This window comes from Penicillium argentinense (genome assembly GCF_028826775.1).
Source record: "Penicillium argentinense strain IBT 30761 chromosome Unknown utg000005l_segment0_segment0, whole genome shotgun sequence".
Classification (NCBI taxonomy): Eukaryota; Fungi; Ascomycota; class Eurotiomycetes; order Eurotiales; family Aspergillaceae; genus Penicillium; species Penicillium argentinense.
The window spans coordinates 2917157-2942543 of record NW_026622664.1 but is presented as its reverse complement, the minus strand read 5'-3'; the positions used below and the strand labels follow the sequence as shown (position 1 = coordinate 2942543).

Here is a 25387-nt window from a genome sequence, read left to right as displayed (position 1 = left end):
GTCTTGTGAGGTTTTCGGGTGGGCCAATGCAGATGCGAAGACCCTGCTGATCTGGATGGGATGGGGATATCCGTCATCCTAAGGTGTTCTGTCTCGGCTTCGAGAATCCCCAAACTTCAAACCCTATGCACTTCCCGCCTTTCCTCGTCACCGGCCGATCCCCGGCTCAGATGATGTCCGACAGCACAGAGGAAGCAGGAGCTGAAATGCTCAAAAATACCGCGCCCTGTGATGACGGTAGCGTGGTCCCGAATGAAAGTTCGCATTGACAGCCTGGCGTCCGCCTTACTGAACCACGTTCGAGACCGCATCACAAGCCTGCTGGATCGGGAAATTGCAGGTGGCGGATGCCAAACAAGGAAATTCAAAAGTGGTTGGAAAAAAGAAAGTGAAAAAGGGAAAAGTATTCAGGATAGCTCGAAAAGGAATAGGCCGTCCCTACCCCTGCAGATTTGCTTTTTTTCTAGTCTTGTAGATATTTTTGTACAATTGAGTAGTATTTCGGGTATTTGCTCTCGCCCTCAACCGCTCTCAGTATTACTGCCGTAGCTGGATAGCTCGGAGGGCACCATTCGTCTCTGAGGGCCCGTTAGGGTAGATAGTACTTTTCCTAGTACCTAGGCAAGACTTAAGACGCTGTCTGACTCGGTTCCACCAGGGAGAACCGATCCACCCGGCGCACTGGCCGTGGCGTCTCCAACCCTTTGCTCATCTAGATCCGAACCCCATGCAAGGAAGATACATGGGGGATCCTGAATTGTGAATTCGCCAGAAACTTCCCCCGCAGTGCCATTGGTGGTCCGGTCGTATTACGGTAATCCCGCGCATAGTAGAGGTTGCCGAACGAGCTGGAGCATGGCCATGCAGCGTCTAGTCCCGATGACCGATAGCGTAACTATTTTGGCCGCAGAGCAGGAAAAAAATAATTAAAACCGTCTACTCTTTTAAAACCACGGAGACCATCCGATTTCGCGTGGCACCCTTTCCTGAGATAACCTTCCTTTTGGACCTACGATCCAGCTAATTCGAGGGCTCTCAATTTACACTCGCTTCATCGACTCCACGGCAGGATAGAACAACTCGAAAGAACGAAAACACCAGTACAGCTTACGACTTTGTTCTCCCCTCCTCCCAAAAAGTACCCGACCGAACTTGCTTCGAACCTCCGGCCATTCCCCTAGAGATACATCCCGACCACTATGGCCCAATCCTCTCACTGCTACCTGCCTCGCTTCGCCCCCGCGGTCGACGGGCCGAAACGCCCGGTTTCCATGAAGACGAGACCGACCTCTTCGCAATGTGCGCAGTTATTAACCGCCTGGCACGAAGGGCGTCTGGAATCCATACTGCAGGCCACCTGGGCGCTGGTCCTGCACTACTATATCCGCTCCGAGGATATCAGCTTCGGCTATCAACACATCGACGGTGACTCCATCTCCTCTCGACACCATGTACAGCGGTCGAATGTCACCACCCCCGACCCCGAACTGTCGGCCATCCGGTTGGCAATTGACGAGAACGACTCCATCAAGGCCATTGTAGATAAAGTGCGGAGCGGTGATGGAATCGAACAGCTCAGCGGTGCCGGAAGCGTAGAGGGCGTTTCTCAGGGCTACCTGCCTTTCAACACCATCCTGATGCTGCGCACATATCGAAAAACTGCCGATCCCTCGTCGGCACCCTCTAAACCCATGCTGGCCAGTGCTCTGCCAGGCCAGGTACGAAACCCAGAATCTCGCGATCATTGGAAATGGGCTCTGCTAACCGGTGTATAGTGCCAAGTACGTCTCCATGTAAAGGTGTTGCGCCGGGACATCAACATCTTCCTGGAATGGCGAAACGGCGACATGTCTGGCGACCAAATGAAGAGCGTGGCCCATATTTTCGAGCAGATGCTTGCCAAAGTGCTTTCTTCCGATAACACCGCTATTAGCCAGCTTAATTTGTTCTCGGAGAATGACTGGCAACGCATCCGCAAGTGGACCGCGCAGGTACCCCAGGTCCACGACCGCTGCATTCACGATGCCATCCACGAGCAAGCGCTGAGCGGGCCAGACAGGGAAGCTGTCTGCGCGTGGGATGGCAGCCTCACCTATGGCGAGCTTGACCAGTTGGCATCGAAGCTGGCCTGTCACTTGCGCATGCAGGGCGTCGGCCCGGAACGGCGCGTCGCACTATTGTTTGATAAATCGGTGAGTTTTGATTCCTTGCGGCTGACGATGATTCGGCCGCGGGTGTTGTCGAGATGGAATGCATGTGGCGGTGGCGCTGACAATCTGCAAGAAATGGAATATCGTTGCTATGCTTGGCGTGATGAAGGCCGGGGGTGCCTTCGTGCCGTTGGACCCAACGCATCCAACCTCCCGTCTGCAACGGCTGATCGAATCTGTCCATGCGGACGTTGCGCTATGTTCGGAGACGCGCGCCGACGCATTGAGACCTATTGTGAAGACGCTCATTCCACTCTGTAGCGAGACGATGGACCGTCTGCCCGCGCCGGCCGAGGGAGTCGACCTGGCATCGGGTGTGACCAGCCAGAATGCCGCATATGTCCTGTTCACCTCCGGATCGACGGGCGAGCCGAAGGTAAGTTTTGGCCACGCCGACCGTGATTCATGAAATTTGAGAGCTGACGACCGACAGGGCACCCTGCTCGAGCACCGGGCCTTCCTGTCCAGCTCCATGGCCCACGGAGCTGGGCTCTGCATCTTCCGCGAGACACGCGCCTTGCAATTCGCGGCGCATACATTCGACGCCAGTCTGGCAGAGTCGCTCACTCCTCTGATTCATGGTGCTTGTGTGTGCATCCCCAGCGAGGAAGACCGGTTAAATGACATTGTGCGCTTCATAAATGAGAAGCGGGTCACCCAGGCCTGCTTTACCCCGTCATTCATCGGCTTTATTGAAATCGAGAGCGTGCCAGGGCTGCAGAGTCTCGTCCTGGCTGGCGAGGCAATGTCGCAGTCGCAACTGGCTACCTGGTCCAGAATCCAACTTGTCAATGGCTACGGTCCTACCGAGGCCAGTGTTGCGTCGGTGCTGAACACTGGTGTCGCACGGAACTCGGACTGTAAAGATATTGGACTGCCGGTTGGTGTGAGAGCATGGCTGGCGAACCCTGAAAACCACGACGAACTCGTCCCGGTCGGTTGTCCTGGTGAGCTACTGCTCGAGGGTCCGACCCTCGCTCGTTGCTACGTCAATAACCCGGCCAAAACGAACGAATCCTTTATCTACGACCCTGTGTGGACCAAGTTCGACGCTGAAGGCGGCTCCAACCGCAGATTCTACAAGACTGGTGACCTGGTGAGATATAACTCCGACATGGGTGCCCTCAACTACATTGGTCGAAAAGATACCCAGGTTAAGGTTCACGGCCAGCGCATTGAGTTGGGTGAGATCGAGAACCAACTGAACAAGGACACCAACGTGACCCACTGTTCTGTATTCTTCCCTAAGTCGGGCTTTTCCAAGGGTCGTCTGGCGGCCGTCATCTCGTCGGTCGGACTCTTGGCTGAGCAATCCGATGCTGACTTGGAGCCCCTGCGCCTCATTCCCACTTCGGAGAAAACAAAGATTATTCCTGGCATTCGTGAGCGACTCTTGGCACGCCTGCCGACGTACATGGTACCTGCAGTCTGGCTTTGTGTAGAAGCAATGCCGCTCCTCCCATCCGGAAAGCTTGATCGGAAGGGTATCGCCGCTTGGGTGACCACGATGGAGACCGACCCTGATGTCGGCAAGTCTTCTGGAGGCGCTGTGACTGAGGCAGAAGTGCCTCAGCCTGCGAATGAGACCGAACAGGCTCTCGCCGCAGTCTTCAGCCGTGTGCTCAACATTCCCCAGAACCATGTCAGTCTAAGTGAAAGTTTCCTCGCCCTGGGTGGTGACTCCATTGCTGCGATGACTTGCATTGGTCTCTGCAAGAAGCGTGGGATTGGTCTTTCTGTGCAGGATGTCCTTCGCAGCAAGTCGATCCGGGATCTGGCTTCGCGGGCGAAGTCCATCGAGCATCTCATGACGTACCAGGAGGTGGTTGACGAACCATTCGACCTCTCTCCTATCCAGATTCTGCATTTCGGCGTTCGCAAGGAGGGCCAGGGCCACTTCAACCAAGGTATTCTCACTCGTCTGAACAAGCCTCTGGAGGAGCGTACTCTGCGCAAGGCAATTGAGACTCTCGTCTCTCGTCACTCCATGCTCCGTGCTCGATTTGAGAACACAGGCTGGTCCACAGCTTCCAACCAGCGGATCACTCGTGAAATAAAGGGCTCATACAGATGGCGCAGCAACATTGTCCGCTCCATGGATGACATCAAACCCCATGTTGCGGATAGCCAGTCTTGCATCAACTGCTTCTCTGGTCCAATGTTGGCAGTCGACTACTTCCGTTTCAGGGAAAAGCAGCACCCGCCTGTGTTGTCTATGACTGCTCACCATCTGGTTGTCGACATTGTTTCCTGGCGAATCATTTTGGAAGATCTTGAGGACTTGATCCTGAACCCTGGAAAGACAGGAAGCGAGGATGCCTCACTTCCTTTCCAGACCTGGTGCCAATTGCAGGCTGAGCACTCTAAGAACATGTTCGTCGAAGACAAAATCTCCAAGGATCAACTTCCTGCCCCTGACTTTGGATACTGGGGTCTGAAGACCCACTCGACTACCTACGGTGATGTTGATTGTGCTGCCTTTGAGATCGATGCGACTCACACGAACGCCATCTTGCTTGATTGTCACAAGGCACTGGATACCGAGCCCATCGATCTGTTCCTCGCTTCCATGCTCCATTCATTTGGTCAATCGTTCACAGATCGTGCTTTGCCAACCATCTTCAACGAGGGACACGGACGTGAGGTTTGGGATCCTTCTATTGATATTTCGCACACTGTCGGCTGGTTCACCATTCTGCACCCGATCTTCGTCAACTCGTACAAGTCAGACGACCCAATTGACACTCTCGTCAAGGTCAAGGATCTTCGTCGCCGAGTCTCTGATAATGGTCGCGCTGACTTTGCAAGCCGCGTTTTGCCCATCGAGGGCAAGCAGTCTGGTACCTACCCGCATCCCTTCGAAATGTCCTTCAATTATGTCGGTCAGCACCGTGATCTTCAGCGTCAGGACGGTCTTTTCCAGCTTGTCGATCAGATGGCTGGTGAGACTGGTCAGGGTAGTGGTGATGCAGACTTCGGTCGCGATACTCCCCGTTTCGGCCTGTTTGAGATTTCGGCCATGGTCACTGGTGGCAAGATCCGGTTCACATTTTCTTTCAACAAGTTTATGCAGCACCAGGATCGCATCCATTCTTGGGTGTCCAACTGTCAAGAGCAGCTTTTGTCTTTCTCGGAGCAGTTGACTGCCATGAACCCACGACTGACTTTGAGCTCTTTCCCGATGTTGTCTCTCAACTACGACAGCCTCGACAAAATGCTCAACCAAAAGCTGACTGCCATTGGTGTCACCTCTCCCGACATGATCGAAGACATCTATCCTTGCTCTCGCATGCAACAGGGCATTTTACTGGGCCGAACTCGGGACAGCTCTTATTATGCCGTTCACGATACCTTCGAGGTCCGCGGTACTGGATCTACCGAGCCTAATATCGACCGTCTTGTAGAAGCGTGGAAGACAGTAACTGCTCACCATGCCATGTTCCGTACCATTTTCGTCGAGAACCTTACTCCGGGGGACCCTTTCTGCCAGGTCGTATTGAAGGAGTACGATGCCAGTCCCGTGTTCCTGCAGTCTTCCGGAGATAGCGATATTTTCGCTACCTTCGACGCTCAAGAACCCAAGGATTACAGCGAGCTCACTCCGGCCTATCGGTTCAGCATCTGCCACACAGCCACTGGCCGCATCTTCTGCCGCATTGAGCTGAGCCACGCTGCTATGGATGGAAACTCGATCTCTATCATCCTTCGTGACCTGCAATTGGCCTATGTCGGCAGACTCGAGGAGACTCGCCGACCTCTATTCAAGGACTACATGCGCTATCTTCAGGATGCCCCCAAGAAAGCTAGCATCAACCATTGGCGCTCGTACCTTTCCGACGCGAAGCCATGCTTATTCCCTGTCCTGACTGATGGCCCGCCTCCTCAGGAGAAGACTCTGCGCTCCATCCCAGTCAACTTTGCCTACTTGTCCGAGCTCCAGACTGTCTGCGAGAAGAAGGGAATTACTCTATCCAACGCTTTCAATGCCGCCTGGGGTCTTACTCTGCGCTACTTTACCGGCTGTGATGACGTCAGTTTCAGCTTCATGGCATCCCTCCGCGACGTTGCTGCAGATGGAGTGCTGGCTGTTGTTGGTCCTGTCATCAACCTGATGGTTTGCCGGATGAAGGTCTCCGGCAATTCAGTTCTGAGCGAAGTTTTGGACCAGATCCAGGACGACTATATGGAGAGCCTGCCTTACCGCCACACCTCCCTCATTGACATTCAACATGCTCTGAAGCTCTCTGACACAAACCTGTTCAACTCTGGTGTATCCTACCGCCGTCTTCCCGGCGCCCAGGACGCTGTCAGCAGTGACATCGAGTGTGTGGAGGTCGGTTCGATCCATGACCCTGCCGAATTCCCTGTCTACATCAACATCGAGGCCATGGACTCCAAGGCGCGCATTGACCTCAACTACTGGACCACCAACCTCTCAGATTCCCAGGCGACAAACGTTGCTAACACTTATGTTCGCTGTCTTGAGAGCATCCTGACCCATACAGATAGCCAGATATGCCAGCTCGATAGCCTCAGTGAACAGAACAAGGCCGACATCCTTTATTGGAACAGCAAAAATCCCCAGCCTGTTGAGATCTGCGCCCACCAGGTCGTTCAGGATATGGCCAAGAAGCGCCCGGAGTCTTTGGCCGTGACTGCTTGGGATGGTAACCTCACCTACTCCAAGCTAGATCAGTTCTCATCTCGCCTGGCGAGCTACCTTGTTACTTTCGGCGTCGGTCCTGGAAGCTTGATCCCGATTTCCTTCGACAAGTCCGTCTGGCACATTGTCTCTATGCTCGCTGTCATGAAGGCTGGAGGTGGCTGCATTCCAGTTGACTCGCCGAAGACGATGGGCCTCGTCGACAAGTATGCCCAGGACAATGTGATTCAGGTCGCTCTTGCGTCTCCCGAGAAGGCTCAAGTCCTCGAGGAGGTTATTCCTTACGTTGTCCCAGTGAGCGAGTCCCTCCTCGAGTATCTCGGGGATGAGCCCCTGCTTTCAATGGCATGCTACTCCGATCCGGCATATGTCTCGTTTACTGCTGGGGCATCAGGCTCCGCGAAGGGTGTTGTCTTGGAACATGCTACCATTATCACCCGAGCTGAAGCATTTGCCGCATCGCTGAGGCTCACGGATTCTTCTCGTACCTTCCAATTCGCTCCCAAAACATCCGATCTCTTCTTGCTTGAGACTTTCGGTACGTTCATTCGTGGAGGCTGCGTCTGCATTCCGGCAGACATTGATCCTGCTACCATGGCCGCCTCGATCAATGTTTTGCACGCCAACGTTGCTTGCTTCACTCCAACGGTGGCCACCTTCATCTCCCCGAAGGATGTCCACGGCCTGAAGACTGCAGTGCTGGTCGGAGAAGCAGCAACTGAGCCTATTATGGAGAGGTGGCAGTCTGAGGACCTCCAATTGCATTCTTTGTTTGGTACGACAGAGTCTTCGTATGCCTCTTGTCATACTTCGGTCACCCGAAGCACCCAAAACAATATTGTTGGATTCCCCGTGTCTGGAATTTCATGGGTTGTCGACCCCAGTAACCATCAAGCTCTTGTGGCCGTTGGCTGCATTGGTGAACTGGTGATTGAGGGCCCCATCGTGGCCTCGAAGTACCTGGCGAATGCTGGGCAAGAGAGCAATGCATTCTTCGAGAACCCCTCTTGGATCGCCTCTTTTGCCAACAAGTCATATGAAATTACGCAGACCAGGAAGTTCTTCAAGACCGGCGATCTAGTCCGTTACAATGGTGATGGCTGTCTGGTGTACATTGGAAAGAAGGCCACAAGTCAAGATTTGGGCTTCTCAAACGACATCGCTCGCGTTCAGCAATCCATTAACAACTATTTGGGCTCCAAGAGAAAGGCCGTCGTGGATGCAGTCACCCTTCCCGGCGATGATTGCAACACTATCGTCGCTTTCATTGGCTCCTCAGCTGCCACACCGGCATCCTTCAACACACACGTTATTCAGAGCTCGTCGCCAGACATGAAGACGACAATTTCTGCTGTTCATGCTCATCTTACTAGCCGCTTCCCTGCTCACAAGGTCCCGAGTAGCTACATCCCTATCTCCTCTCTCCCACTAACCTCCCTTGGAAAGCTCAATTCACAGGCCCTCAAGTCTGAGATCCAAGGTCTGTCGCCAGGTGCTCTGCGATCATTCGATATCGAGAGCTGGACGGGATCAAAGTCCTTGAACCGCAACTCTCACCAGTCTTCTCTTTGTGGAACCAACCTCGCCTTCTGGAAAGAATATCTGACTGATGTCGAGCCTTGCAACTTCCCCTCTATTTCCCTCGACCCATTCAGCTCTGTAAAGTCGACCCGCACTCTCAACAAGCAAACCCAGAAGCTGCATGCATTCAGCAAAATGTCTGGTGTCTCTGTAGAGACCCTCTTCCAGTTTGCCTGGGGTCTGGTGCTGCGCTGCTACACCGGCTCTGACGATGTTTGCTTCGGATTTGCTTCTGCAAACTCGGATAATCTCGCTGTTGCCATCTGTCGTTTGATGCTCAGCAACGATCGCAAGCTGGAAGACTCTCTTCAGCACTCCAAGGCCGAGTTCGACAAGTGTCTGCAAAACTTTGCCGATCTGCCTACTGTCAAGCACCACCTTGGTTTGGACGACACCAGTCTTTTCAACACCCTCCTGACTTTCCACACCTCTTCTTCCCTCCCTCAAGGCCATGTCCGGGCATATACCACTGCAAATGACTACAAGTTCACCGTGGCCGCGGAAGTTAATAGCGCGGTTGCCGAAATTCACTTCAGCTATTCCTCGGACATCCTTACCTCTAGCCAGGTCACCCATGTCATTGATGCGTTCGATCATTTCCTGAACGATATCATGTCATCGAACCCCCGTTACCGCCTAATCGGTGATCTGGACCTCTTCCCTCAGCGTTCCTGCAGACAGATCCGTGACTGGAACGCAACCCTCCCTCCCCGTGTTGAGAAGTGTGCCGACGAGCTCATTCAGCAGCAGGCGCTACTGCACCCTCGTGCCGAAGCTGTTTGCTCTTGGGATAAGAACTTCACTTATGGCCAGCTTGAGATCGTCTCCAGTCGTCTTGCACGCTACCTGACAAGCCTAGGAGTCAAGCCTGAAGTATTCGTTGTCCTGTCTTTTGAGAAGTCTGCTTGGGCTGTTGTTGCCCAGCTGGCTGTCCTCAAGGCTGGTGGTGCATTCGTCTCCATTGATCCCACTCACCCGGACTCTCGTCTGCAGATGCTCATTAATGAAATTGGTGCCAACCTCGTTCTGTGCTCTTCGACACTTCAGTCCAAAATGGCCAAGCTTTGCAAGAAGGCTTTCGCAGTTTCCCAGAACTCGATCTCCCAGCTGCCTGAATCTCCTCTTGCTCTTCCTGGAACTCGTCCTTCTCCAAGCAACTCCGCCTACGCCATTTTCACTTCTGGTACCACCGGCAAACCTAAGGCAACTGTGGTTGAACACACTGCGCTCAGCACAACCGCCATTGCCATGACCGATGCCCTACACATGAACTCCGGTACTCGCTCGTTGCAATTCTCCAACTACACCTTCGATGTCAGTGTCCTCGAAATTATGATGACTTTGATGACTGGTGGCTGTGTCTGTGTTCCCAGTGAGGAAGAGCGTATGAATAACCTCGGTGGTGCTATCCGCCGCATGGAGGCCAACTACATGGCATCTCCGCCTGCCATCGTCAACACCCTGGAGCCCAAGAGTGTTCCGACTCTAAAGACCATCATCACCGGCGGTGAAAAGATGCCCTCCAACCACATTGACCGTTGGAGCGACCGATTTGTGATCAATGCCTATGGTCCCTCCGAAGCCACCGTCGTTGCTACTGTTGGTGTCAAGGTTGATTGGGATGGCAATCGCGTCAACAATGATCCTACCTCTATCGGCTACGCCGCAAACTGCAGAGTCTGGATTGTTGACCCCAACAACTACAACCGTCTCCTCCCCGTCGGAGCTGTTGGTGAGATGCTGCTCGAAGGTAGCAACATTGCCCGAGAGTACCTTGGCAACCCCGAGAAGACCAAGGCTGCTTTCGTTGAGGATCCGACTTGGAGTCACCACCCCGGACTGCTCGGTCTCTTCAAGCGCAAGGATCGCATGTACCGCACCGGTGATCTTGTTCGTTACAACAGCGATGGCACTCTTGCCTTCATCTCCCGCAAGGACACTCAGATCAAGTTCAACGGTCAGCGCATTGAACTCGAGGAGATCGAGCACCAATGTCTCCGTGCTCTCCCCGAAGGTTCCCAAGTCGCGGTCGACGTTGTCGTCCCTCAAGAGCGAACTGTCGCAAAGGGCCTTGCTGCTTTCTTCACTGTTCACGATCCCGATTCCGTCGAAGGTGGCACCAGCGACCACTTTGCCCCGACAACCCCCGGCGTCGACCCCCTCCTGCTGCCCATCTCTGTGTCCAACATGGATGCTATTCAGAAGCTGAAGAGCTCGCTTCCCGACCTTCTTCCACAGAGCATGATGCCTCGTCTGTTCTTTCCCTTGCGCAACCTCCCATTTACTTCTTCTGCCAAGATTGATCGCCGTCGCCTTCGTGCCATGGTACAGACTTTGTCCAAGGACGTCCTGAAGTCCTACATCACATTTAGTACTGGGACTAAGAAGGACGATACTTCTGCCGACGGCATTGAAGCCAAGCTTCGCTCGCTTTGGGAGAAGACTCTTGATCTCGAGGCCGGATCTGTCACCAACGACGACAGCTTCTTTGCCCTGGGTGGTGACTCTTTCTCTGCCATGAACCTCGTAGGAGCTGCTCAGGCTATTGGGATCTCTCTCAATGTGGCCACAATCTTCAAGTCTCCTGTTCTCATCGAGATGGCACATGGTTGCTCTGAATTTGTTGAAGCTCCTGCTCCCAAGAAGGCAGCTCTCGAGCCATTCTCTCTCCTTCCCTCCTCTGTCAACGTTAACAGCATTTTGGATGAGGTTATTGACAGCTGCGCCATTCCCAAGTCCTCCATATGCGATGTGTACCCTTGCTCTGCTGTCCAGGAAGGTCTTCTGACCCTCTCCCTCAAGCACCAAGGTGCCTACGTCGCCCAGCCAGCCTTTCGACTCGCCAATGGTGCCGACCTCGATCGCTTCAAGGCAGCTTGGCAGCAGACTGTTGCGGATCTCGAGATTCTGCGTACTCGCATTGTTCACACTGAGGCTATGAACTTTGCCCAAGTGGTCCTGAAGGAAGAGCCTATCTCTTGGGTCCATGCCGAATCGTTCGAGCAGTTGCCCAGCGACACCACCGAGCTTCCTAAGCACAATGGTGCTCCTCTGACCGGATATGCGATTGTTCAGCCTCGTGGTTCTTCTGCTCGCTACTTCGTCTGGTCCGTCCACCACGCCCTCTACGATGGTTGGAGCATTCCCCTGGTCTGGCGCAAGGTTGAGGAGAACTACAACGCAACACGCACCGAGGAGTCAGTTACTCCCTACGGCCTATTTATCGAGTACCTCACCAAGAAAGACATGAACGAGTCTGATGCTTTCTGGAAATCCTATCTCAAGGATCTGTCAAGCATCCCCTTCCCCCAGAACAAGAATTCCGTCCCAGATGCTGTCCGTGCTGGCAACACCCAATACAACACTCTGGATATTTCGCGTCCTGCGAACAGTGTTGAGTTCACCCTTCCTGTTCTCCTGCGTGCTGCTTGGGCGATTATTCTTGCTACTCACACTGGTTCCGGCGACGTTTGCTTCGGAGAGACTCTTTCTGGACGAAACATCGATCTTCCTGGTATTGCAGACATTGCTGGTCCCGTCTTGTCGACTGTTCCGACTCGTGTTCAGGTTGACAACGAGCTGCCTATCGTCGAGTACTTGGACCAGATTAACAAATCTACCACCGACATGATTCCTCACCTCCACGCCGGTCTCCAGCGCATTCGTCAACTTAACAGCGACACTGCAACCGGCTGCAACTTCAAAAACCTGCTTGTCATCCAGTCCGGTGAAAGTGAACTGGATAGCAAGATCTGGGTCGACGAGAAGCGTGAGACTAGCGAGGAGTTCTTTACACATCCACTGGTCCTGGAATGTTCAATTTCCAAGTCCAAGATCTCCTTCATCGTTCACCACGATGAGCTGGTCATCAATGGCTGGCAGACAAGGCGTATCACTGAGCAGCTCAGCCACGTCCTGAAGCAACTCATGTCAATCCCCAAGTCAACCACCGGCAAATTGGTCGATTTGGAAGTTGTCAGCCCCGAAGACAAGGCTGAAATCGCTCACTGGAACCGTCGCGACATTCCTCCTGTCGAGCGCTGTGTCCACGAGTTTATCTTGGAGAAGACCATGGAAACACCAAACGCTCCCGCTGTCTGTGCCTGGGATGGAGAGCTTACCTACCGCGAGTTCTGGGATCTGGCATCCTCTTTCGCCAACTACCTCGTCGGCCGTGGTGTCGGTCCTGAAGTCTTTGTCCCTGTCTGCCTCGACAAATCTGCCTGGGCGATGGTCACCCTCATCAGTATCCTCATTGCTGGTGGTGCCTACGTCCCATTGGATCCTCATCACCCTGTTTCTCGACACGAGGAAATTCTTGCCGATGTTGGTGCAAACATGATCCTTTGCACGCCCAACTACACCAACCGCTACACTCGCGTTGTGAAGACCGTCATTCCCATCAGCAAGGAGACTATCAAGGCTTACGGATCCCTCAATTCTTCTTCTCGGCCTCGCTCCCACCTGAAGGCCTCCAACATGGCTTACGCTCTGTTCACCTCTGGAAGCACTGGTCGTGCCAAGGGTATTGTCGTTGAGCACCGGAATGTCGTCAGCAGCATTATGGCATTTGGACCGATGACCGAAATGGGTCCCAAGTCTCGAGTCTTCCAATTCGCCTCCCTGACATTCGACGCCGCTATCATGGAGACACTGGCAATCCTCATGCTAGGTGGCTGCATATGCGTTCCAAGTGAGGATGAACGTCTCAACGATGTGGCTGGTGCAATCCGCCGTCTCAACGTCACCTGGACTTTCCTCACCCCCTCGATTGCTTCTATCATCGAGCCTTCGTCCGTTCCATCCCTGGAAATCCTTGTCTGCGGTGGTGAAAAGATGTCCAATGAGGTCATCACCAAGTGGGCTAACACACTTAAACTCATGAACGGCTACGGTCCTACTGAGACCTGTGTCTTCGCGGTCATTGACACTTGTGTGGCTACGAACCGTGATCCCGCACGCATTGGCTACGGTATTCCCAGCACCCTGACTTGGATCGTCGACCCTGAGAACCCAAGCCGATTGGCTCCTCTCGGTGCAGTTGGCGAGCTTGCCCTTGAAGGTCCCGCCCTGGCCCGAGAGTACTTGAAGAACCCTGAAAAGAATGCCGAGGCATTTATCAACAACCCTGCCTGGGTGAAGGACTTCAAGAAGGCATCCATTCCCTCTCCTCGCCGCATCTACTTGACCGGTGACCTTTGCTACTACAACGCCGATGGCTCTATCGAGTACATCAGCCGTAAGGATCATCAGGTTAAACTCCACGGCCAGCGCATGGAGCTCGGAGAGATCGAACATCGACTGCATGAAGACCCACTTATTCGCCACGCCGTTGTCATTTTGCCCAAGACCGGCCCGCTCAAGCAGCGCCTGGTTACTGTCATGTCATTGAACAAGATCGCTGCAGACAACAAGCTGATCTCCGACAAGCCATGCGAACTTGTGGATCAAGACGAGTTCAACAACAAGGGATTGGCTAGTCTCGTCGAAGTCCAAAAGAAACTGGAGACGCAGATTCCCATCTACATGGTGCCCCAGACCTGGGCTCTAATCAAGAAGCTTCCCATGCTTGTCTCTGGAAAACTTGATCGCAAGAAGATCACTGCTTGGCTCGAGAACATTGATGATGATTCCTACGAGCGGATCATGCAAGACTACGATCACATGAAGCGCGGAGCTCCCGAGAAGCCACAGGAGAAGGAGCAGGATGGATCCTTGAAAATCGTTCGGGAGATTTTCTCGCAGGTTCTCAACATTTCCCTGCAGAAGGTGAACGTGGATCGATCTTTTGTCAGTCTAGGTGAGTTTCCAACAGAGCCAAGTCTCAATCAGAAATCATCAGTTTTATTAACAATATAATCCAGGCGGCGACAGTATCACCGGCATGGCCGTGATCTCCAGGGCTCGCAAGCAGGGTCTGACCCTGACCCTCAATGACATCTTGCAAAGCCGATCGGTGAAGGAGCTTGCACAGACTGCCAGTGCCAAGGCACCGGTAACTTCTCACCGTGAGGAGAAGGCCGGCGAAAGCTTCGCTCTTTCTCCCGTTCAGAAGCTTTACATGCAATCCACGAACTCGTACAAGGGTGCTGCGCGCTTCAATCAAAGCATCACTGTACGGATCTCTCGTCGTGTTGAGGGCGAGGTCCTTCGACGTGCTATCAAGGCTGTTACTAGTCAGCACTCGATGTTCCGGGCCCGCTTCAGCAAGGTGAATGGAACGTGGCAGCAGAAGGCAGCAGCTGTATGTACTCCCCGATCATATCATGCATACGCCTCACTAACATCTCTTACAGGAGGTTGACGAGTCGTATCGCTTCCGCGCGCACTCTGTCAGCGATACACGTGCTATGGTCCCCAAGATTTCGGAGAGCCAGTCCTGCTTGGACCCTCTCAATGGACCAATATTCGCTGCCGACCTGTTCAATCTTCGTAGCGGAGGCCAAGTGCTTTTCCTTGTTGCTCACCACCTGTGTGTTGACATGGTTTCCTGGCGCATCATTCTCCAAGACCTTGAAGAGCTTGTTCTCTCTGGCTCGCTGTCTGACGAGAAGGCACTCTCCTTCCAGAGCTGGTGCGCTATGCAGCTAGAGCGAGTAAAGACACGCGATGCAGGTCTCGCTCTGCCCTTCACTCCTGAGCAACCCAACCTGTCCTACTGGGGCATGCAGGAGTCTTCCAACTTGTACGGCGATCTCAAGATGGAGTCTTTCACCCTCAGTGAGGAGAGTACCAAGTTCATCCTCGAGGACTGTCACGAGACTTTCGGGACTGATACCGTCGACATCTTGCTTGCTGCAATTGTGCACTCATTCAGACGCACTTTTACCGATCGCAAGCTTCCCACCATCTACAACGAAGGCCACGGCCGTGAGCCTTGGGATGCAAGCATTGATCTCTCTCGCACCGTCGGTTGGTTTACTACCATGGCTCCTCTTCTAGTCGACGGTCAGGATGGTAAGTTTCATTGGGTGTCGCTTTTCCAACATGCTGCTAACTTGGACCCAGGTACCCTGATAGATACCATCAAGCGCGTCAAGGACACTCGCCGAAAGATCACCGACAACGGCCGTCCTTTCTTCGCCAAGAGCCTTTTGGCTGGCGAACAGCAGCCCGGCACTGATGCTTTCCAACTTCCTCTAGAGATTCTTTTCAACTACCTTGGCAGGCTGCAACAGCTTGAGCGCGCCGACTCCCTCTTTCGTCACCAGGGCAGCGTGTTCGACAGCTCTGACTTTGCTGTCGCTGGTGACATGGGCCCCGATACTGCTCGATTCGCTCTCTTCGAGCTATCTGCAATTGTTGTGAAGGAGCGCCTCAATGTCTCCTTCGCCTACAATCGTCGGATGCAGCGCGAGGGACAAATCCGTCGTTGGATCCTCCACTGCAAGCAGACTCTGGAGAAGGATCTTGCTACCCTGAGAAACACCCCTGCAGAGCCCACTCTAAGCGATTACCCCCTTCTGCCAATCAACTACCATGACCTGCAGATTCTCATCAGCAACACCTTCCGCAAGCTTGGCATTCGCAGCAAGACCGAAGTCGAGAACATCTACCCTTGCTCTCCTATGCAGGAAGGTCTGCTGCTCAGTCAGCTCCGCGACCCCAGTGCCTACATGTTCCACACTATCTTCGAGATCAAGGATGCCCGCTCTGGCAAGGTGGATCCGGAGAGACTCGCACGATCCTGGAAGATGCTGGTGGATCGCCACCCGGTCCTCCGAACCACCTTCATCGATAGCAATTACAGCGGTGGGTCGTTTGATCAACTGGTCTTCAAGAAACTGAACGACAACATCCTTCGCGTGGAGTGCACCGATTCCCAAGTGGAGGAGAAGCTGGCTGCCATCTCTCTTCGTGATGCCAATGCCATACGCCCAGCAAAGCTTTCTCACCAAATGACCATTTGCAAGACCACCAGCGGTCGCGTTCTCGTCAAACTGGAAATCAACCACGCCATCATTGATGGTGGTGGTGTGGATGTACTGCTTCGCGATCTCACAATGGCGTATGACCGCAAGCTGGGCGAAGGCTCCGGTCCCCAATTCAGCGAGTACATCAAGTACATTCGAACCCGCAGCCAAGTCGAAGCTCTTTCACACTGGAAGACTTACCTGGGAGGTGTCCGCCCTTGCCATCTCGCTCCCAGTGCTGCTTTCCAGACTAAGCGAGAGCTAAGGGGCATCCTCATGGATTTCAACCGCTACCCTGAGCTCCTGAGCTTCTGTGAAGGAGCTTCAGTCACTTTGGCCAACCTCACCCTGACTGCGTGGGCTATGGTCCTTCGACAGTTCACTGCTTCCGACGATGTCTGCTTCGGATACCTGTCTGCCGGTCGCGATGCGCCTGTCAACGGTATTCAGGACATGGTCGGTATTTTCATCAACATGCTTTGCTGCCGCGTCAAATTCTCTGCACAGCAATCCCTCGCGGATATTTCTAAGCGAGTGAATGCCGACTACATTGCCAGCATTCCCCACCAGAGCTGCTCCCTCGCCAGCATCCAGCATGAGCTGGGATGGCAGGGACAGTCTTTGTTCAACACAACCCTCTCTATCCAAAACCACACTGTTGCCGGTGGCACCAGGGAGAAGGGTCTGTCTTTCGATCTCCAGCATGCTCACGACCCTAGCGAGGTAATTCATATGCTACCCAGATTGACACACGATCTGTACTAACTTGATACAGTATGCTGTTACTGTCAACGTTGACATTTCTCGCGGCCATGAGGGCATCATGCTCCGTTACTGGAATGATGTTGTCTCTGATGACCAAGCTCAGTCGCTTGCGGATGCCATCGCCAAAGTCTTCACCGGCTTCATCGAGTCGCCTTCCGCGACCATTCCGGCCACCAAACTCGAGGAGAGAGTCCTCACTGAGCAGTCCTTTGAGTGGGACAACTCTCAGGGCCCCATCTCTGAAAAGGCCAAGACCAACAGAAAGAGTCTGGATGGCACTGCCATTCAAAAGATCATTGATGACCGTGTTCATGAGATCATCGGTCAAATGTTGAGGGATGGCAAGCTGATGGTGCCCGGTATGGCGACCGACAGTCTTTCTGGCTATGGTCACCCCGACTCCGTTGGCTCGCCTTTCCCGTTGGATGGTCTCCAGGGAGGAGCAGATGATTCAGGTGTTTGCTCGTCAACCTCACGATCGAGCGAGGAGGGGATGTCTGCCGATGTGGAAAGGAGACTTTGGAGACTTTGGAGTACTGCCCTGGGTCTGTCACCCAACGTAGTGCGACATCAGGACAGCTTCTTCAAGCTTGGTGGTGACAGTATCACCGCCATGAAGATGGTCAGCGCGGCCCGCGAAGAGGGTCTTGTTCTTACTGTTGCCGATGTCTTCAACAACCCTGTCTTTGAAGACATGCTCGCTACTGTTCGCGCAGCCAACGTCACGCAGCAGATTCTCAACGCTGATCTCAAGCCTGTGCACAAGGAGGTGGATGCCTTTCCTGACAGCAAGCCGACAACTTTGGCTCCCACCCCTTCTTCCGAGAGCATTTCAGTTCTCCGTCCTTCGAAGGCTGTGGATGATGCCTCATTGCAGAGCGGAATTTGCCCCAAGATTGGTGTTTTCAAGGGTGGTATCGCCGACGTGCTGCCGGTGACTGACTTCCAAGCCATGTCCTTGACTGCGACACTTTTCAAGTCGCGATGGATGTTGAACTACTTCTTCTTGGAAGGAAATGGTCCCTTAGATCTTCGACGCCTGCGTGAAAGTTGCTTGAAGGTTGTTGATGCTTTCGATATCCTCCGCACTGTTTTCGTTTGCTTCCACGACCAATTCTTCCAGGTCGTTCTGCGCAAGATCCGCCCCAGCATCTTTGTATATGAGACCGATCGTGGACTCGACGAGTTCACTTCCACCCTCCAGCAGCGCGACCGTGAATATGGTCCTCGGGAGGGCGAGCAGTACGTGCAATTCTACGTTGTCAAGAAGAAGGAAAGCGACCAGCACCGCATCATGATCCGGTTGTCGCACACCCAGTACGACGGAGTGTGTCTCTCCAAAATCATGTCGGCCATTAAATTCGGTTACGAGGGCAGCCCTCTGCCTCCAGTGACTCCGTATGCCAGCTATCTTCGTCAACTTCCTGGCACCATTACTCCGGATCACTACAACCACTGGTCCAACCTCCTCAAGGGATCCCAGATGACCCAGGTCGTCCGTCGCAAGGGCACATCTATGTTCCAAAACATCGGCGCCTTCACTGAAATCCGCAAGACAATCGAGGTGCCGCCCACCGCCCTCGGTAATGTTACTGTCGCGACCGTCATGCAGGCAGCCTGGGCCCTTACTCTCGCGAAGCTCTCTGCGCAGTCCGATATTGTCTTCGGCTTGACCATCAGCGGCCGCAATGCGACCGTCCCCGGTATTGAAAACACGGTTGGACCTTGCGTCAACGTGGTCCCCGTCCGCGTCAAGCTTGAAGAGAAGTGGACTGGTGTTGATCTGTTCCGCTTCTTGCAAGATCAACAGGTCTCTAACATGCCATTCGAGTCTCTCGGCTTCCGTGAGATCATCAAGCAATGCACTAACTGGCCTGCTTGGACCTACTTCACCACCTCGGTCTTCCACCAGAATGTCGACTATGAGGGATCGCTGGAGCTCGACACCAACAAGTACCGCATGGGAGGTGCAGGCGTCAACGACAACTTCGCCGATCTGACAATGGTCTCTCGTCCTGCGGATGATCGCAACCTCAACGTCACCCTGGGCTTCTCTGAGAAGGGACCGATTCTTCCCTCGTTCGCTGAGCGCGTCCTCGACATGGTCTGCGAAACTGCCCAGGCCCTTGTCGCCAATCCATCGACCTCCTTGCCTTCGCCCAATATGCTTCGCTCGCTTCCTTCTCAGGTCATTGACGATCTTCCTCGTGCCTCGGACGAGCACTTCCTCAGTGCCCATCTCAAGTCTCGCTCTATTGCAGAGCTCCTGGTCCACTCGGACATCCTCTCTCGCTCATGGCACCAAGTCCTCCCCAGTCGCACTGCGCCCACTATTGAGGTGGACAGCGACGAAAAGCCCAAGCACCAGACAGCCTTCCAGCTTGACTCTTCTTTCTTCGACCTTGGCGGCGACATCTTCAACATGGCTCAGCTTGTTTGGCTCCTGGAGCAGGAAGGCCTCAAGGTTCGGCTCGAGGATCTTCTCGAGCACCCTTCGTTCTTGGGTCAAATGGCTGTTCTGGCTCTTCACAATGCCAAGCGCCAGGAAGACATGGCTCCTGAGTACGCCACAGGCGCTGCCTCGCCCGATCGCTCTGTTCGTCCTCAGGTCGAGAAGAAGAAGACATGGGACAAGGCCGTGACATTGGCGAGAAAATTGACTCGACGGAACAACGTGGTTTCCAGTCGAGCCTAATGAGTCTCTTTTGTGTCTTTCGATTGACGTTGGCTCATGAAACAAAACCAAAAAGAAAAGAAAAAATATTAACATGGAGACGCGGCGGAGAAAAACAAAAACATCCTTTCGTTGGATCTTTCCTATATTTCCTATTTCATTGTGTTTGTTACTATGATCATGGTGTTTTACTTGCATTTGGTGGCTGCTCTGCAGAACTCCCTTACTCTCTTTCATATGTCCTCATCACGGATTGGACGAATAGACGGACGTTATGTCAACATTTTTCCTCCATTACTTTCTTCTCTGCATCTTCCTTGTAGGTCATTTTGTGTTTTATCTATTGCATCTCTCCTCATTGTCATGCCAAATCTAATGGAAACTTATCTCAATCGAACTATCCCTCTTCGTAAGCTGTATCAAGCCTCCTCTACTTTCAAAGCGCGATAAATCCTCTTATGCTGCTCCAGAAGCACCAGCGTAGCAATCGTCTGAGGAGCCAATCGTACAAAGCTCGGTGTCCAGCCACGGAACAGCCACCGATGTCCCTCAGAGCGAATCAAGTCTCGCACAGCCTGATATACCGAAGCATTGCTGGAAGAGCTCATCAACTGAGTCCGGATGACATCCATCGGGCTTGAAATCGACGTAGCGACTAAACTCGCCAGTAATGAGGCGGAGAAATGTGTCAACGGATTATCGTCACTTTTTCCACTCAATTGCGTGAGCAATCTTTTGAACGAGTCATAAGAGGCCAGCTGGCTGGCTGTCATGATTCCGGAACGAAAGCAGTTGGGCCATAAGCCCTGTCGGAATGATCTCCAGCCTTCGTTACGCTTCATCTGCACCCATGCATCTAGCACATTTTGATAATTGCGACGCTGTTGGGGTGGCAGTGAGCGATCATTCTGCATTCGCACGTTTGCGATGTCTGATGGGGTGCCGAAGATAGCCCCTAGGAAACCCGAGACCGCGGCCATCGTGCCGAGAATTGGAGTCGTCAGGGGCTGGTTCGATGACTTTGCTGTCTGCTTCATTTCTTCGTAGAATGCGATGCGAGAAGTTCCGTATGTCACTGAAGGCATTAGATGAAAGTAGTAAACTTAAGTTTGGTACTTACATGAACGCATGACGCCAGCCGTAAGCTGTTATGACGGGACCCCGAAGATTAGTGAACGCAAGGGCATTAATGACTTGAAGATGTCATCGTAAATGAACTTTTATTACTACTCACACCGTGATAGAGACCTTTTACTCCCTCCTCCTGGATGATTCTAAGACCAACCCGAGCTGAACCTTGCTTTGAGCCGCTCGATACAGTTTGCATTCGCACCTTGACTGCGTACATCAGAACGCGAAATTTTGTAAACTGTTTCGGGAGGCACTTACTCAGATCAAAGGGATGCGAAACCATCACAGCCATGCATGATGCGGAGCCTCCAAACCATCGCGGGTAAGAAATGTCATCTGTTTGGGTTGGAGCTTTTGTTGTGGAGGCTGGGATGTGAACTATTTTAGCTGCCTCCATCTTGGATTATTGATAGAGAAACCCGGATCTCTATCGCAGTGCTAAAATGATCAAGATTCAATAGTTCATAAAATTCTCAATTGTCTTTATGAGAAAAGACGGAGGCATAGCGAATCGACCTCGGCCGGGTTTATGGTAACCCAAGCTACAAGACGCCTATATGCCTGCGGCGGGGTTCCCCACAATACCAGAATCTTTCTGACAACTAAAGGGCCAGGAGCCAGCAGCCCAGCCTATAGCATTGAAATAATTGTTATTTTATTCTGTAGACTCCGATAATCTACTACCAGGAACCAATTCTTGCACAGGCAACCGATTCTCGATGATGTCATCGGCATTCAAAAAGTCGGTGCTAGAGATTCGATGCTCAGCGGCTGCAACATCAGGTACAATCCCAGAAGCAACATGGCGCTTCACCAGTCTCGCGCGAGCAATCTCTCTATCTACCTCAACGAACCAACTCTCATCCATAAGAGCTGCAGCCGAACTCCACGGTTCACAGCCCAGGCTAAGGTAAAGGCCCTCGAAAATGACCACCCGCGACTTCGGCAGAATGGCAATATCATCCGCGACAGGATCCTTAATCGCGTGGTCAAAGCTGGGTGCATACACGGCGGGCGACGCTAAAGTCAGGGGCTCTCGCAGACGCTGGACCAGTCGGTAGAATGCTTCTGCGTCGAATGTGAACGCAGCGCCTCGGCGGTGAATCGCGGTTGCTGGGTCTGGCATGGCGGCTAGCTGGGCTCTGGATAGGTGATAGCCATCCATTGGAATGCAGACTGCGAAATCGTTGTCGGTGTTGCCCAGCTGGTTCACTCGCTCGGCTACGTCTGCGGCTAGTGTTGTCTTGCCGGAGCCTGGAATGCCAGACACGCCAATCAACACGCGTGAACCCTCATCTTTTGATTTACACAGATCTTGTAGAGCGCGAATTAACAGGCGCTCTCTTTATATTATGCCTTTCCAAAGCTCTCCTCACCTTGGACCTTCTGAGCCAAACGCTCGACATGCTCTGGGATGTTCGGGTTCGAGACGGTCATTGTCGGTATTTGGAGCAGACGAGGCCTTCCGAGTACCCTCAATATTATGCCAATTCTCGATCACTCTCGGCCTCGGAAGGTTGTCTCCGAAAATAAATAGGAGACCGGCGAGGATGCGAAGATGCCAAGTGAAGGAGTCGGGAGTGACCCGCCCGGAGTTACCCCACACTTTCCCCGTGCTGCGTCGGCCTCGACACGCCCCGAAGTATTCCCCCCGCCCATCCGCACTGGCAAACATGCCGCCAGAATCCGACAGAAAACTTGCGTAAGTCATACAATCCTTGCAGATCGACCTATCTGATTGGGGTCCGGGTACTGATTCAATATGCGCGATTTAGGTGCCTGGTCTGCCGCCACCGAAAGGTCGCGTGTGATCGGAGGCGTCCACGATGTGGGCTCTGCGACAAAAATGGATTCGAATGCGAATACAAGGCGCGCGATCATCGACCCGGTCTGAGAGCTGGCTATGTCTCTCAGCTGGAGAAGCGTGTTGGTATGTCGGTTATTCTGCAAGATGCCCCTTTGACAGACTGGCTTACGTCTCCGGAGAGGATCTGGAGAGGAAAATGGAGAAGGTCGTCGGACGATTGTCAGAGGAGCCATCGCATACACAGACGGAAACAAATAACGTTTCCTCAACGATTCGAGAGCCACCCACCTTGGACTTCGGTAATGCGGAGACACTGAGGACTCCGCAGTCCAATGCAGTCCGTATGGAGACTGATCCCTCGCCTCTGGTGGCATCACCGCAGGATCTTCTCATTGAGCCGCTACGATACGAACTGCAGATGGTGTGGCTTCAACGGTATCACCCCTGGTTTCCAATTCTCCATCACACATCAGTCAGTCAGGCATTTTCAGAGGCAACGTCCACACAATGTCTGCTTCGGAAGGCGATAGAGGCCGTCACAATCTGGGACATTCCTGGTATCACTTGGGAACAGAAACAGATCTCTTCTACTACGCTTCGACAAGAGGTCATCTCGAGCGCAATGGAGTCATTGAATCTTCGCTGTATTCAAGCTTTGCTCATCCTATCGATTCTCTTTTGGGGGGAAGGCAAATGGCTTCCGTATAGTAATCTCACAGCTATGTGCCAGAGGTATTTTCTTTTCGAGTCTTCCAATCGGGTCATGAGTGACTATTAACATAAAATAGACTATCGCAGCAGCTAAGCCTACCCACAGTGGCCGGCGTGGCAAGGGCTCAGCCGTCCAAAATGAGTACAAGGGACGCAGCAACTTCTCAACCGGAAATCGATCACGAGGAAAGGCTTCGAACATTCTGGATGATTGAGATGCTCGATAGCATTTTTGCCTTGGGCTTCACCAGCAATCTATCTACATCCAAGATACCACTTGGTGCAAAGTTCCCCTGCAGCGATAGCATATGGGCCCTGCAGGATCCTTTCAGAGAGGGCGTGTCATTCCAGAATCTTCGTTACTCCTCCGGTTTGTCGATGTGCATCAGTCTATGCACTGTGGAGCTAGGGGCTGTGCATCGATTTCAGCAGAGTGTCGCTGAGACAGATGGGGCAGCAGGAGGACTAGAATGGCAAAGTGCAGCACAAAGGCTCGACGAGCGACTCACAATATGGCGTGAAGAGTTTGTCGCGGCTGTTTTCCGTCTCATCAATACCGAGTCCCCGCAAGATGCGCGTGCCGAGATGGAGATATTTATCGTGCTGACCAATTGTGTTCTCAATATGTTCGTCAACCCTTCTCGGGGCTGAAAACCCCAACTCTTGCAGAAGCTAACTTCATACAGGGGCGTGATCACATTGTTACAATCGCAAACTTCATTACCGGATGGGGTTGGGTCGCAAACTGATTCAGTGAGTGAATCATACCGAACAGGCTTACATAAATCAATGCTGAATCTTTCTTCCTAGTGGCCGTACGCAAATCACCGTTGCATGTATGCTTGCGAGAACATGGCTGCCAAAATCCGTCGAATGGAAGAAGATGAGCTGAAGAACTGCAGCCCGTGTCTAATTCTTCCCATATTTGTGGCAGCGCGCTTCTACATCGGTACTGTCCCTCGATTTCTTGGCATCTATTCTGTCGGCTCGTCTAACATGATCCACAGTGCATACCAAGTGCTTGCGTGCCGATGTATCGGTCAATCTTCACTCGCTTGCATACAGTCTGCATATATGTGGCCATCGCTGGCCATTGGCTAAAATGTTCGAGTCGGTGATCCGAACCGCTGTTGCCGAGCACCGCACGCCTATTCCTCAGTCAGCATTGCCGATTGAGTTTTATGACCTCCGATTTTCTGTTGTTGAAATATGTCACATCCTTCAAGAATGGTCGGATAGCTACTCGTCGCCTGTATTACATAGTGTATGATCAATCAGAGACGCTGCTCAGCTCAATCTGCGAAAATAATCATTACTGCTTGTTGCTAATTGAGATAATTACCCTTGGTGACATTACCAGTGCTGAAAGATGCGCTCTGTTGACTGTATGTTCGTGTCATGGTAAAATGACGAACGTCATTAGGTTGAAGTTTATCTCCGAGCGCTGAGATTTGAAATTCCGGCCAAGGAAATCAGATTCTTGTTGACTCGGCTTGCAAGCCGACTCTCTTCTGTCCATATTTTGTATACCGACTCTTCGTCTGCGTTTAAATCAGCCGAGGCACCGGCATAGCACACCAAATCTTGGCGGATGAGGGAAAAATCGAGCAATTCAATCATGGCAGACACCAACGGGTCTAGACGAGACCCAGATACCGAGACTATCAACTATACTGTCCCAGATGCCTCTATTATGAGGTCACCTTACCTCTGGAAGTCGAGCTTCTGTGCGCTGCGCATGACTATACTGTGTGTCTGGACCCCAGTGTCATCTTTTCACTCCTCGTTCGATTCTCTTGCTAATTGTTACAGTCTCCACCAATGGATACAATTGGTCACTTCTGAATGGCCTTCAAAAACTCGATGTGTGGCAGTCCTCCAGGTATCAACCAACGGGTGCTTGGCTCGGATTCATTAACACCACATATTGAA

General features: G+C 52.8%; 5 protein-coding genes across 5 annotated transcripts; 3 read left to right on the top strand and 2 right to left on the bottom strand.

Moving 5' to 3' along the window:
* Positions 1-1199: 1199 nt before the first annotated feature.
* Positions 1200-19827, top strand: nrps1 (uncharacterized protein; the record flags this gene model as incomplete). Its single annotated transcript, XM_056618384.1, has 8 exons — positions 1200-1718; positions 1776-2192; positions 2284-2586; positions 2644-14254; positions 14319-14698; positions 14751-15411; positions 15463-17090; positions 17143-19827. 8 exons carry the CDS (start codon positions 1200-1202, stop codon positions 19825-19827), a joined length of 18204 nt encoding a protein of 6067 aa, XP_056474543.1.
* A 398-nt stretch (positions 19828-20225) lies between these two features.
* Positions 20226-20891, bottom strand: N7532_005889 (uncharacterized protein; the record flags this gene model as incomplete). The annotated part of the gene is made up of 1 exon (XM_056618383.1): positions 20226-20891. The coding sequence occupies one exon, from the start codon at positions 20889-20891 to the stop codon at positions 20226-20228; it is 666 nt and encodes a 221-aa protein (XP_056474542.1).
* A 701-nt stretch (positions 20892-21592) lies between these two features.
* Positions 21593-22374, bottom strand: N7532_005888 (uncharacterized protein; the record flags this gene model as incomplete). Its single annotated transcript, XM_056618382.1, has 2 exons — positions 21593-22251; positions 22314-22374. 2 exons carry the CDS (start codon positions 22372-22374, stop codon positions 21593-21595), a joined length of 720 nt encoding a protein of 239 aa, XP_056474541.1.
* Positions 22375-22610: 236 nt separating this feature from the next.
* On the top strand, positions 22611-24725 carry N7532_005887 (Zn(II)2Cys6 transcription factor; the record flags this gene model as incomplete). The annotated part of the gene is made up of 7 exons (XM_056618381.1): positions 22611-22639; positions 22713-22867; positions 22924-23476; positions 23533-24081; positions 24142-24208; positions 24266-24404; positions 24463-24725. 7 exons carry the CDS (start codon positions 22611-22613, stop codon positions 24723-24725), a joined length of 1755 nt encoding a protein of 584 aa, XP_056474540.1.
* Positions 24726-25073: 348 nt separating this feature from the next.
* On the top strand, positions 25074-25386 carry N7532_005886 (sugar transporter (hexose transporter); the record flags this gene model as incomplete). The annotated part of the gene is made up of 2 exons (XM_056618380.1): positions 25074-25182; positions 25268-25386. 2 exons carry the CDS (start codon positions 25074-25076, stop codon positions 25384-25386), a joined length of 228 nt encoding a protein of 75 aa, XP_056474539.1.
* Position 25387: the final 1 nt, after the last annotated feature.